This window comes from Ursus maritimus, unplaced genomic scaffold (genome assembly GCF_017311325.1).
Source record: "Ursus maritimus isolate PB19 unplaced genomic scaffold, ASM1731132v1 scaffold_4, whole genome shotgun sequence".
In the NCBI taxonomy this organism is placed as follows: domain Eukaryota; kingdom Metazoa; phylum Chordata; class Mammalia; order Carnivora; family Ursidae; genus Ursus; species Ursus maritimus.
In genome coordinates, this window is record NW_024426552.1 from 40,736,124 (window position 1) to 40,750,096 (window position 13,973).

The window sequence follows — 13,973 nt, forward strand, 5'->3', positions numbered from 1 at the left end:
GTGTGTGGCGGGGGGGGGGGTATGAAGTGGGGGTTGGGGAGAATGACAGAAGGGAAACCTATCAGAGAGTTTGTTCATAATCCTCCTCTCTCAACAGCACTTAGTCCCCATGTTTTCGATCTGTCATCCTGCAGGTCTGCTGTAGCAGGTGGCACTACTTGAAGCGAGAGAGGAAGTTTCCTCGGATCAGTAGAGGTCGGTGTAGGCGTGGGGGCTGCCTGAAATGGGGGAGGGGCTGGAAATCAGCCACAGTTGGACAAGCTCACCCAATCCTACCTTATTTCCCTAAATATACCTCCTGTTTCAGGTTAGGGAAGGGGCAGGCTTATGCATGTTTTGGATGGCATAGAGGTTAAAAAAAATCTGACAGCCTGGATGGTGAATCAGGAAGGCTACGAATGTGAACAATCGATCCATCAAGTCCTCGGTTCTCACTGGCTCTGGTCTCTCTGCAGATTGCAAGGGTTGTTGGGCGTGGCACACCTCCAGGGGAGGGAAGAAGGGACAAACTGCCTGTCTGGAGGAGGTTAGTGCAACAGTGCCACTCCCTGGGGACACCCGAGCTTGGGGTGGCTGAGGCCCCAGCAGAGACTAAGGGCTCCATTGCCTTTATCTAGGCTTGGGGAGAGGGTGGGCTCCGGAGAGTAGAGGGAGGGTGAAAGGAGGAGGATATGGAGGGCTTGTTAACAATCTGCATTTCCTACCAACTACTCATTTATGACTCTCCTGCCCTTCTGTGCAACTCTGTGCCTGGGGCAACACAAAAGAGAAACTCAAACCCCATTTCCTTCCTCCACCCCCAGGTGCACCTCCAGTATCAGCTACTGTGGCCTTGAAGTGGCTGAAGACTATCACCTTCCACAGGCCTGCCCCCAGGCCCATAGCCCTCCTCTCCCAGCCTGAGTGAATACTCTGTTCCTTGGTCCCTGCTATTGTCAGGGACGATTGCATGGGCTACGCCAGGAAAGTAGGCTGGGTGACTGCGGGACTGGTGATCGGGGCTGGAGCCTGCTACTGCATTTATAGACTGACCCGGGGAAGAAAACAGAACAAGGAGAAGATGGCTGAGGGTGGGTCTGGGGATGTGGATGACGTCGGGGACTGCCCTGGGGCCCGGTACAATGACTGGTCTGATGACGATGATGAGAGCAGTGAGAACAAGGGTATAGTGTGGTACCCACCTTGGGCCCGGATTGGGACTGAGGCTGGAACCAGAGCAAGGGCCAGAGCAAGGGCCAGGGCTACCCGGGCTCGCCGGGCTGTTCAGAAACGGGCTTCCCCCAATTCAGATGATACTATTTTGTCCCCTCAAGAGCTGCAGAAAGTTCTTTGCTTGGTTGAGATGTCTGAAAAGCCTTATATTCTTGAAGCAGCTTTAATTGCTCTGGGTAACAATGCCGCTTATGCATTTAACAGAGATATTATTCGTGATCTGGGTGGTCTCCCAATTGTAGCAAAGATTCTCAATACTCGGGATCCCATAGTTAAGGAAAAGGCTTTAATTGTCCTGAATAACTTGAGTGTGAATGCTGAAAATCAGCGCAGGCTTAAGATATACATGAATCAAGTGTGTGATGACACAATCACTTCTCGCTTGAACTCATCGGTGCAGCTGGCTGGACTAAGATTGCTTACAAATATGACTGTTACTAATGAGTATCAGCACATGCTTGCTAATTCCATTTCAGACTTTTTTCGTTTATTCTCAGCGGGCAACGAAGAAACCAAATTCCAGGTTTTGAAACTCCTTTTGAATTTGGCTGAAAATCCAGCCATGGCTAGAGAACTGCTCAGGGCCCAAGTACCATCTTCGCTGGGTTCCCTCTTTAATAAGAAGGAGAACAAAGAGGTTATTCTTAAACTTCTGGTGATATTTGAGAACATAAATGACAATTTTAAATGGGAAGAAAATGAACCTACTCAGAATCAATTCAGCGAAGGTTCACTGTTTTTCTTTTTAAAAGAATTTCAAGTGTGTGCTGACAAGATCCTGGGGATAGAAAGTCACCATGATTTTTTGGTGAAAGTCAAGGTTGGGAAATTCATGGCCAAACTGGCTGAGCGTATGTTCCCAAAGAGCCAGGAATAACTTCTTGATTTTGTAGTTTAGAAGCAACACACATTGTAAACTATTCCTTTTTCTCCACCTTGTTTATATGGTAAAGGAACCCTTTCAGCTGCCAATTTTGAGTGATGAATATCATTGTATCATCATCAACGCTGATGTTTATCTGAGTTGGTTTTCAGGTCTAAGCTGGATGAATGAATATCACTACCTGTTCTGAAAACATGTTTGTTGCTTTTTATCTCACTGCCTAGATTGAAATATTTTTACTATTTCTTTTGGGTGACAGTGAACCAGTTGGTCGTAAGTAAGCTCCCTCCTGTCATTTGCATTAACTTTGTGTATCATCAATAAAGTTGTGTGTTAATGCTGAAAAAAAAAAGAAAGAAAGAGAAAGAGACCATCCTTGTCCTTTGGTTTATAATCTAGTTGGAGAGATAAGAAATATACAAACAAAAAGATAACAATATCTGGAGCATATACTCATTGTCAAATGTGTGCTCCCAGAGGACAGCATAGGCTTCTGTGGGATATATAGTCAGCTACAGATTCCTGGAGGAAGCCACCATCTAATGAGTCCTGAATGGGGTAGTTAGGTAGGCTTTCCAAGAGGGGGAGTGAGCGGGCGCTAGGCTGAGAAAGGCATGGAGGTAGGAATGCTCTTCCTATGACAGTGAAGAGACTGGTCTACTTAAGAGTGGAGAGTGGGGGGAATGGAAGTAAATAAATTTGGAAAGCTGAGTGAAGGCAATTTGTGGAGAGCTGTTTGAATATTACCCCACTGAACACCAAGAGCCATTAAATATTTTTAACTAGAAAGAATAATTGGAATTCAGATAGGTCTCTCTCTCACCAGTCTATGGGGCTGTGGAGAGATGGATCCTACCAAACCCTGGTGGAAGAATGGGTTTACATTGAGTTTGTATAGGTTTGTGGAGGGCCATTTGGTAATACATGTAAGCCTTAAAGTATGTAAAACCTTTGTCCTAAGGAAATAATTGAATAATTGGCTAAAGACTGTATGTACAAGGCTATTTATCCCAGCACTGTCCCAAATAGTAAGAATTGGAAGCAACCTGTGTCTGGCACACCTGATTGGTTCAGTAAATTAAGGAATGTTCACACGGTATATATGATAATTATGTTGATTCAAATCCATATTGCCAGGAAAAGATATTCATTCTGCATTGTTAAATGAGAAAGGTAGGTTAGACAGCAGTGTTCCTAGAATGATTCCATTTCTGTTTTGAAGGTAGTAAAACATATTTTAAAGTAGACACTAACCACTATGGAATTATAGTTATCCAAACAGTAACTGGTATATTTGAGTGGAAGGATAATGAGTGATCTTTACCTTTTTACTTTGTATTCATCTATATGTTCTTATTTATACAAAATGAATATTGGGTTTTTGGAAATTTTTGAAAAAGGAAGTGTTGGGAATGAGGCAGGTGGGTGGAGCATGTACTGAGTAGAAAACAATTTAGATTAAAAATGAGACAGGCTGAAGTTCCCTCTTTGAAATGCTAGATGAGTGATGAAGATGGGGCTTGTCATGAAGGTAAAATTAAATAATACATGCAAAACAGAATGTTCTAGCGCAGAGCAGTTAATTTAAAAAAATGAGCACCCTTAATTCCCTAGAATGCAAGGTTGACAGTTTGTTTTTTTTTTTTTTTTGGTTGACCTTTGTTTTGCTGGGGGCATTCTGCCATGTGTCAGTGTCATTTAATAAATAATAACACCAATAAAGGTTAGCATTTATTAAGTGACTAGTGTGTAGAGTTCTGTCATTCCTGCAAGACAACTGTTAAAATAATTTCTCAGAGGAATAAGGTTTTCTTATTTCCCAGGACTCTGTGTTTCCTCAGACAGGATCTCACCACCCTCCACAACATATTCCTAGCGAGATCAGGAAAGGGTAAAATCCTCTGTTCAGTTACCATCTGCTTCCAGCCCCAGGCTTCCATATACTTGCCTTAATGTTGTCTATATTAGATAAGAGGGTCAGGAACCGGTTGGCTTCAAGTTGTTGCATATGGTGACCCTGTCGAATCACATACAAGTGGAGACTCATTTGACACTAGTTTTACAGGTGGGTGCGGGAAAAGGCAGCTAACGTTTTTCTTGCTCTATTATTAGGTCGAAGAAAAAGATTGGGGAGGGAAAGGCTAATGCACTTAGAAGAAAAAGATTGGGGAGGGAAAGGCTAATGCACTTAAAATAAATTGAATTTGAGGAATCTATGTGATATCCAGATGGGGACAGCCTATTGTCATTTGAATGTATTCAGCTGGTACTCAGAGGGGAAAAAAAAAAAAAAGCTTTGGGAGCCACCAGAGGATGAATGGTAATTGAGGACATGGGAGTGGATGTGATTCCCGGAGAGGAGGTACGGAGTGTAAGAGTGTAAGGAACTGTGGCAGCTGGGGAGAGAAGCACAGAACTGAAACTGAGTGTGTACCCTTTCAGACACTTTTCCTATCCGTATTTCTATATATTCTACACGTAAAATCAGATGATACTGTGACTAGATTTTCGGAGGCTGATTTAAAAGTAGCAAAAGAGAGGTGGTAGATTTGGTGACTGCAGTCAGTGGTGACCCTCAAGAGGTAGTTTTAATAGGAAATAGAAACCAAATTTTAAAAGTATGGTAGAAAGTGACTGTTAAGGCAATGAATTCAAACTTTCCTTTAAAGATATTATTCCAGAACGCCTGGGTGGCTCAGTCGGTTAAGCATCTGCCTTCAATTCAGGTCCTGATGGGATCCAGTGCCAGTCCCGCATTGCATCGGGCTCCTTGCTCAGCAGGGAGCATGCTTCTCTCTGCCTACCACTCTCTCTGCTTGTTCTCTCTCTGTCTCTCTCTCTCTCTCTCTCTCCTATCTGACAAATAAATAAATAAAATCTTAAAAAAAAAAGAAATACTACACCATGACAAATCAATCCTACAGTAAGAACTTAAAGAATTGTCTCAGTCCCAATGTCCTTCTTATACTTACTTCATTTTATCCTAATATTATTTTCTCTATTTGTACTGAAAACTTGTTTAAAGTTATATCTGCATTTTACCCACCTTGTCAAATGGGATGCCACTCCCCCCTTGCAGGTGTTGGCAAAGATATCTTGATCGGTACTGCTCATGTGTTTAAGATCTAATAGCATGTTTTGTCCTTGGTTGCAAGGCAAGATGACAATATGTAATAACTTCAACAACAGAATTAGGCAGCAGTTTGAAAATGTTTAAATGCACCGATTAAGTCATTCAGTGTCATATATTCTGAGACAGAAGACATTATGAGTACTTCACCTGCTGACTCAGAATTTTTGGTCCAGACCACTTTTTCAAATTGTAGAATTTGCATAGCCCAAAGTCTATTGTATCCTACCCCCATGGTGCTTTAGCATCCTTCATAATGGACTCATAACACAATTGTTAGTATCACATTTCCCAATTCAATGTATGTACCATCAAAGTACCACTTGGTCCATCTGCCTCCCCTCGCCATTCCTGGGCCCTGCCAACTGCCTTGCTTGAAATCCAGGGGAAATACAGCAATGACCCACAGCTGTTTCTGCCACTGCCATTGCCACTGTTGTTCAAGTCACAGTGTGAGGAATGACCTAACATAGCGTCACCTAACAAGAAGAGACTATTGCTGCGGCAAACTAGCCAAACTACACACAGGAAACACAGTGGAGCTAATGCTCCAAGGGCTCAACTTTGACAAACGGAGACTAGCTATCCTCCCTTGATAATGGCTTTTCTAAGAATGATTATGACTATTTTCAATGTTATCTTTGTACATTCGTTTTACATCACATCCCAGGCTGAAGGTTTTCTCTGGTTTCTGTATTTGAACTGTGGCTCTTCCTTGCCTTTAAACAAGAACTATCTTGCTGCCATCTTGGGGTGCAGAAAACTAGGATAATGGCCCCTGGTCTGCCCTGTCCTGAGGTGTGGTATTAAGCGGGATAACAGATATTTCTATTTCAGAATGCTGTACTTCCACACCTGCCCCTGCCCCTTGGGTCCCCCTGAGGCCTTGTGTTAAGGGTTTGGACAATGTGTGTGTTTGGGGATAGGCCTGGGGGAGAAGGGAGGGGGGAGAGCAGGAAGCCCTGTCGGAGGGGTAACTTTATCCTTACAGCTTCATGCACATGTAATTCAGTCCACCATTGAGACTGGGCTTAGTGCAACTCTCTGGCCCTGCTGACCATCGGAAGGGTAGGCGTAATAATACAAGATCTTTGTTTGGGCGTAGAGTCCCCTGTTTATTGAACATTCTAAGTTTGCGGGGGCGGGGGGAAGAACATATTATCAAGTGGGGCAGAATTTCTTCTTGAAGATAAAAAAAGAGTGATAATTTCTGTTACTATGAGAAAAATAATTGCCGAGTAGACCAGATTCTTAGTGTTTGCTGCTCAGAACGTTCTCTCCCTAACATCAATCTATATCAGAAACCAAATTATCATCAGAAGATTATTTATTTAGTGCTCAGGGAATCAGGGCAAGCTGACTTAGCTAGATGTTGGTGCTGTCAAAGCAGGAGAACCTGGTGCATCCATGTCTGCTCTGGGGATTGACTTGTTGCTGAAATTAAATACTTGTATTCAATAGGGATCATGACCTGAGCCAAAGGCAGATGCTTAATTGTCTAAGCCACCCAGGCGCCCCAAAACTTCCCCCTTCTTACCCATCTTTACAGTTACGTACTATTACCAGTCTAATGTGTTCTATGTGTATACAAACAAATGATATACGTATTCACATTTTTATCAGAAAATGAACTCACAGTCCATTATTCTGTTTGCAACTTTTGTTTCACTTAAAATATATCACGTGTATCTTTCTGTGCATCTCTTACCTCATTTAACTTTGTTCATGTTGTCTTTCTCTGTAGATGATCTACATTTTTAGGTAGTCATATCACTTCACCTTTCCCTTTAGGGCTTCTAGGATTGGGCTCATGCTGAGGCAGACTTTTCCCACCCTGGGATTTTAAAATAATTTTTAATATTTTCTTCAAGCTTTTAAAAATGTGTGTGTGTGTGTGTGTGTGTGTGTGTGTGTGTGTGTGTTTAATCCTTCTGGTATATACTTTTGTGAGTGGTATGAAGTAGAGAAGTAATTTTACTTCTTTTTCCCAGCCCCATACATTGAATATGCCATGCTTTCCTCCACTTTTTGGCAGAACTTTTCATACATTATTAGTCATAGGTTATTTACAAAATGTTGTTCTCTGTAAATGGAAACATTATTGCTCTTTTTGCTATCTTTGAGGTATGGTACACTGAGGACTTTTGGTGAAGTCTTCTATCACAGAAACATTTTTATCAAGGGTGAAATTAATGGTACTGGGTTGTGATATTAGTAATTCACTGTGCTATGAGTCTACGAAGACATTTAAAACACCAGAAGTATAAACACAATACACTTTGGGCTATGAGAATGCCACAATTTGTAAAAGGCACTCTAGCAGATGACTTCATGAGTATGACAACATTTCACTCTAAGCAATCTTAACATTGTCCTGGCACGCATGACGGTGAATGAACTAATCAGTGTATTTGAGAATTTGAAAATCTGCTAGCTAATTCAATCTTCCAAGCAGGAGAGTTATTATACATTGTTATATGTGCCTTGGAACCAAAGATAAGACACTGATCTTTTTGAAATGGAATGAACTGTCAGATCTAAAGCACTTGAGCACTATGAATTAAGACATTTCGGTGGGCACTAACAAGATAAATATTCTTATAAAAAAACTGGAAGAGATAGAGATTTAAACTTATAAAACATACATGAGTACAAAATAAGAAATAATACAATAAAAAAATGAAATAAATATCAGTGGGACATTGACACTGAGGCAATATTAGGTTACGGTCCAGCTTTTTCTTGGCCAGCTTCTGGGTTCTACTTGTTTATATGTTTTATAATTTGTTAGTATTTTGATTTCACATTTATTGTTAGTATTTGCTCTAATTCTCTTTTATGTATTATCTTTAACAGGTTTTGGTTTTAGGATTGCTAGCTTTATAAAATTCATTAGTGAACTTCCAATTTTTCAATTCTTTTCTGGTAGAGCTTGAGTAACATGAGTGTTATCGCTTATTTAAAGGTTAGATAGAACTGACCTACAAAATCATTTGATCCTGGTTCCTTTTTTAGTGATAGGTCTATAATCACATTTCCAATCCTTTCTCTAGTAATTTGTCTACTCAAATCCTCTATTTCTTGAGTTAATGTTGGTAGCTTCTATTAGGAAATCATCCATTACCTCTAGAGTTTTTAATTTGATGTCATAGATTTGAATGTAAAATTATAATTCTTTTAATCACATCTATTTATGTAGTTAAACCCTTTATTATTCATAATTTGTATACTTTTGCTTTTCCTCTGTTTTCACTTAGTTGTACTCATGAAGAGTGTTTTATTGGTCTTTTCAAAGAAGCAGCTTTTAATTTATCACTTTTACAATTGTTTATCTTGGTCATTATTTTTATCTTTAATTTTCCTAATTTCTTCTATTTTTGGATATGTTCTGTTGTATTTATCTTTATCTAATTCTTCAAGAAGAGTGCTTATTTCCTTTATTTATGGTCTTCTTGAATAATAATGGTAATTAAGACCTTATTTTTCTCTGAGAACAGCTTTAATCATGCCCCATAGGCTTTGATATGATGTGTTCTCTTTTTCTTTGCTTTCCAGATTGCTTGCAACTTTAGTTGTAATTTTCTCTTTGACCCAGTGGTTATTTTAGAGAACAATACTATATTATCAGGCAGTTACATTTTATGGTGATCTTTTATTCTCTATTTCTAATTTTGTTAAGATAAGAGGGTGTGCCTATAAATTCTCTAATTTTAAAAATATATTTCCTTCTTCATTTTATCTGAGTTTTTAAATTTGAAAATTGTGTTTTTCAATCCCCAAAATTATTTTTCTTGCTTTAATTATAGTCCTTTCAGTGCTATCATTATTTATTTTGCTAAAGATTATATCTGACTCCTTCAATAGTTCTATTTCGGTGGGAGATAATATAAATTTTGCACTGCACAGGCAATGGATATGAATAGTCACTTATGGAAGTGATACAAGGGACTAGAGAAATTTGGAGAATAGCAAACTCCCAAGGAAGGTCTTCTGGGAGCTATCCCTTGGAGGCAGGACTCGGCTTTGACTGAAATTTGATCAAAATCAATTTTATGCTTCTGTGTTTATTCTTCACCATATCCACATTTTCTTCAAACACTGCTCCTTAGATGTACCTAGTGATGCCTATCTAATACTACATTAAAGATTTTTTTAAAATATTTTATTTATTTATTTGACTGAGAGAGAGAGAGCTCAAGTAGGCAGAGTGGCAGGCAGAGGGAGAAGGAGAAGCAGGCTCTCCACTGATGTGGGGCTCTATCCCGGGACCCTGGGATCATGACCTGAGCAGAAGACAGATGCCCAACCAAGCCACCCAGGTGCCCCTACATTAACGATTTTTCAGAAAGTGTCTTGAGACTGTTACCCATAATTTATCTGTTCTCTTACTCTGTCTCCCCAACCCCTTGAAGATCTGTTATGTATCAAATTAGCACAGTGTTCCAGCTATTGTATCGTGTGTTGACTACTTTAGTTGTAGAGTAAAAGAGCTGTGCTCAGAATTTAGTGTCTAGGTGAAAGCAGAGTGCAAGCAAATAAATTGTGTAGAGACTGTGGCTTGACCAACAGCTGATAGCATTTCCCGATGGGCTCACCCTGCTGATATCTCCAAGGGAAACCTCTGAAGAGTGAGAAAGAAGAAAACATACAATTATTTAGTAAGGGATGGGGTGGTAGACATTGAAAACAATTGAACATTTCCAAGTACTTTCCTACTGGAATCCTGGAAAGACAGTGCCATTTCCTCCTTCCCTTGAAGATTGTTTCTTATTTGTTCTCAAAGTAGAGATTTAATATTGTACTGATGATTATAAATATATACATATTGACGTGTATGCATATATGATAGAATATTATGTTTTAGATATAAATTTATGACCTTGTTTTTCTCTTCCACAGTATTTCTTACTTTTCCATATTCCTCATTCCTTTCTTCAGGAAAGGCTTATGGAAGGGATTTGGCACCCCAAACATATGAAAATATCATACTAGGCTTGGTTGGTGCTCTGCACTAAGATGGATCTGGTTACAGTTTTATTTGTATTCAGCCTGCTGAAGACTCAGCGTGTTTCAATATGAGTATTCATGTCTTCCTTCAGTTGTGCCGCAATCTCTTCAAGTATTGCCTTTTCCTCATCTGCTCTAGTCTCTTTATGGAAATGCTTCCAGGCATATTTTAATATTTTCCATTCTTTCTGCCATGTAGTCTAACTTCTCATTTACGTTTTGCACCACTTCATCTTTTTGGGCTCCGTTCTAGGTAATTTTTGAGATCTATGTTTGAATGTCTTTTTTTTTTAAGATTTTTATTTTATTTATTTGACAGAGAGAGACAGCCAGCGAGAGAGGGAACACAAGCAGGGGGAGTGGGAGAGGAAGAAGCAGGCTCCTAGCAGAGAAGCCTGATGTGGGGATCGATCCCAGAACGCCGGGATCACGCCCTGAGCCGAAGGCAGATGCTTAAGGGCTATGCCACCCAGGCGCCCCTGTATTTGAATGTCTTAATTATCTCCTTGCTTTTGAGTTTACTTCCTCTAGGGCCATACACATTTCACCAGTTCCAGATTATTTTTATGTTAATTCATATCCTTTGGGTTATCAAACATGTAGGAAGTGTGAATTCAACCGCGCATCTGTGGGTGGAGTTGGCCTGGGTTCTGATTGCTCCCAGAGGGCTCTTTACCCACATCCTTACATAAAAGATAAAACAGTATTTTTGCTGTGAGGAAAGGTTTTCTAGTCATCATTTTATGTCCTGGTTGTGCTTCTGTGGGGTCTGGGTTTAGAGAGGAGCTCAGTACCAGCTTCCCATCTTCCACTGCCTAGAAGCATTGCCTTCTATCACTAGGTGGGATTAAAACCCTGGTCCCCAGCGCTTAAAACCAATATCCATCTGTCTTTATCTCCTGCTCAGTGTTGTTAGTTCCTTCTTTGGTTTTTGGGGATTTCCATTTCATGATTATGAACTTGACTATATTACTTCTTTTAGAGGGGGTGCATAGTCTATCATTTTTGTGAGAGTTTCAGGTGAGAAGAGGAAAGCTTTCCAAGTCAGTTCAGTCTGCCACTGACTGGGAGCTCCTCAGATAGGTTTGTTGGATTGGATTGTGTATGTGACTTATGGTCATGTCTCTTAAGAGACATTTGGGGGTGGGGGATGGCTGCTTTATATTACTTCTAGCCAGGATAGTGTTGGGTCTTATCAAACTCTCTATGTCCCAGCATAGCAATGGCAGGAAGCAGCGGAGAAAGTCTTGATCAATCAAGGATGACACAGAAGCAAATAGAGAGCCACCATGTCTAAAAGGGCCACAAGGAAGGAATGAGAATGGTGAATTTTGTAGATGACACCAGAACCATATGGACTCCTTCCTTCCAACACTCTGAGGCACTCTATACACATCCTCGAAGTTAGACACAACCAAGGAGAAAATAGTAGATCTTGAGCTCATACCATTTTGGTCACCGTCATGTAGTAAGACTACAAAATGGAAATTATGAGTATTGCTATAGAAAATAAAAGTTGGATGTCTTAAACACTTGAATTTGTGGACTGATATTTATTCCAATTACCTAAAAATATATACACATATATGTACATACCGATTTGTGTATGGATAGTAAAATAACCGGATATGCCACAGTGCATTAGCTATGGCATTCTGTAGCAGTGAGATTACAAGATATTTATATTGTCTTTTTTGCCTAGCTAACTATACTTTTCCTTATTTCAGCTCAAATTTCACTTCCTTAGGGAAATTTTCCTGTCCCCTATCTACTGCCTCAGAGTGTGTCTTGATCTTCTGGTATATACTCTTCTATGTCTGTGTTTTAGTCCTTTTCTGTACTTATATGAAATTATAATTATACATACACTTGTGTGATTTCTTGGTGAATGTATATCCTCCACTAGTCTGTGAGCTTCATGAGTGCAAAGACCTAGTCTGTTTTTCTCACCATTGTATTCTCAGTAACTTGCATAGGCACTTGATAAAGACTTATTAAATGAATGGCTGAATACATTTCTGCATTGTTTGAATATTTTTACAATGACTGTAAAATTTCATTATTAAAAGAAAACAAAAGTCATCCTATTTAGAAAAAATATATAAACAGACCTTCTATTTAGTCTGATTCCTAATATCTTTGAGGGTCATACTTACCATCAAGAATATGTTGGTAATTATATCCTCTCTCTCCTGAAAAATCCACATACACCCTCCCTTCACTCCCAACACACAACTTTGCATATATTTTCCATGTATTTTTTACTTGACCGGAGAACACTTGGTCTAGGTTAATCAGTATGGTCAGTGGGTGAGAATTCCTTGGATATTGGCCTAAGCCTGGATGAGGGGCTACGAGGGAGGCAGTGGACAGGCAGGCAACAAGGTTGCCTTGCAGCAAGGCTAGGTTCCTCCTGGGTTCTCTGGAGTTTGGGGATGAGAGACTCACCAGGCTGCACTCCTCAGGCCAGGTGGGAGGCAGCAAAGATGATTCAGGGCAGCTTCTACTCAGGCATCATGAGTAAGTACATAGAACAAATGGGTCTGCGGGACTCTCCCCACAGCAATCACTTCTCTGGGCTTCATGGAAACCCTCAGCTGCAGAGGTCTAGGATGTATCTCATTTCGGTTTCGGTTGGTAGGAACAATGCTCCCATCTATGCTGGGACTGAATTATCTCTGTGGGAAACTGGGCCAAATGCATTTACTCAGGTCACCACCTTGGTCACCTGTCCATGTACATCCTTGGAGTGAGCAAAAGAGTCAGGTGCCTGAATGCAAATAATGAGAGGCTCTGGAATATGGGAAGGGGGTCAGGAGACAGCACCTTCCCTCACTCTTGACAGAACAGGGAGGATCACACCATCTCTGCATCCCTCACATTCCACACGCTAGTCTGCCTCAGCCTCACAGCTCTTCCCTTTGCCCAGAGTTGAATCTCATTGTTCAGAAGGATTCCGTCTAAAAACATATTAAATATCTTAGCATGTTTATTAACACTTCTTCCCTAGAAAAATGATACAATTGTAAAACTTGATTGGACTAAGGCACTTGAAATGATGCCTCCATCTTAGGTTGGAAAAATTTTTTGTGACAGATTTTTCCTCATATTGATTCCTTGTTAATTTTTCAGTGAAAATAATTTCATTGCCTTTTTTCTGATGGTGAAAATGATTGCATGCTGATGCTTATTTTTAAAGACTGAAATAGTGCTGGAAAATATGAGGAAGTAAGTAAAAATCTCATGTTCACTCCCTGCCTCTATTGCTGACCTCCTGCCCACTCTCTATCCCCAATCCCTGCACACCCACACCCCCATTTTGGTGGATGGACATGGTTGCTAGGGAAATGGAAGATAGTACTGCCTGTGGGATTGAAGGTGGAGGGAGGGGCCTGGGGCCTGGGGATCAGGCCAGCCCAGAGAAAGGTACCAGTGAGTCTGAAGACATTTGAAAACAGTTACCCAGAGTCAGGAAAAGCAAGCACTGTGACCAGCATCCTGAATGATTAATAACATTTTATAATTCCTTTCACAAAGTTCTTGCACAATGTGGCAAAGGCTGTTAGTGCTCTCCAATATCCATGCTGTCTGCGTTCTCCTGGGCACCCAGCTAGTCGACAATGATCAGTGTCCCTTATGAATGAGTGTGGCCATGAGACTGAGTTTAGTCCAGTGAATTGCAAGAGTGATGTACATCATTTCCAGATTTTCCCTCATAAAACTCCATGCCTGGTCTGTGCT

General features: G+C 40.5%; 1 protein-coding gene across 2 annotated transcripts in view; it reads left to right on the forward strand.

Moving 5' to 3' along the window:
• The window catches only part of ARMCX3 (armadillo repeat containing X-linked 3), a 4,795-nt gene extending 958 nt beyond the window's left edge, over positions 1–3,837 (forward strand). For both annotated transcript variants that reach the window (XM_008704240.2, XM_008704251.2), the window contains exons 3-5: positions 135–195; positions 456–526; positions 804–3,837. In XM_008704240.2, coding sequence (XP_008702462.1) covers positions 950–2,089 — 1,140 coding nt within the window. In that variant the 5' untranslated portion in view covers positions 135–195; positions 456–526; positions 804–949 and the 3' untranslated portion in view covers positions 2,090–3,837. The remainder of the gene's footprint in view (positions 1–134; positions 196–455; positions 527–803) is intronic.
• Positions 3,838–13,973: the final 10,136 nt, after the last annotated feature.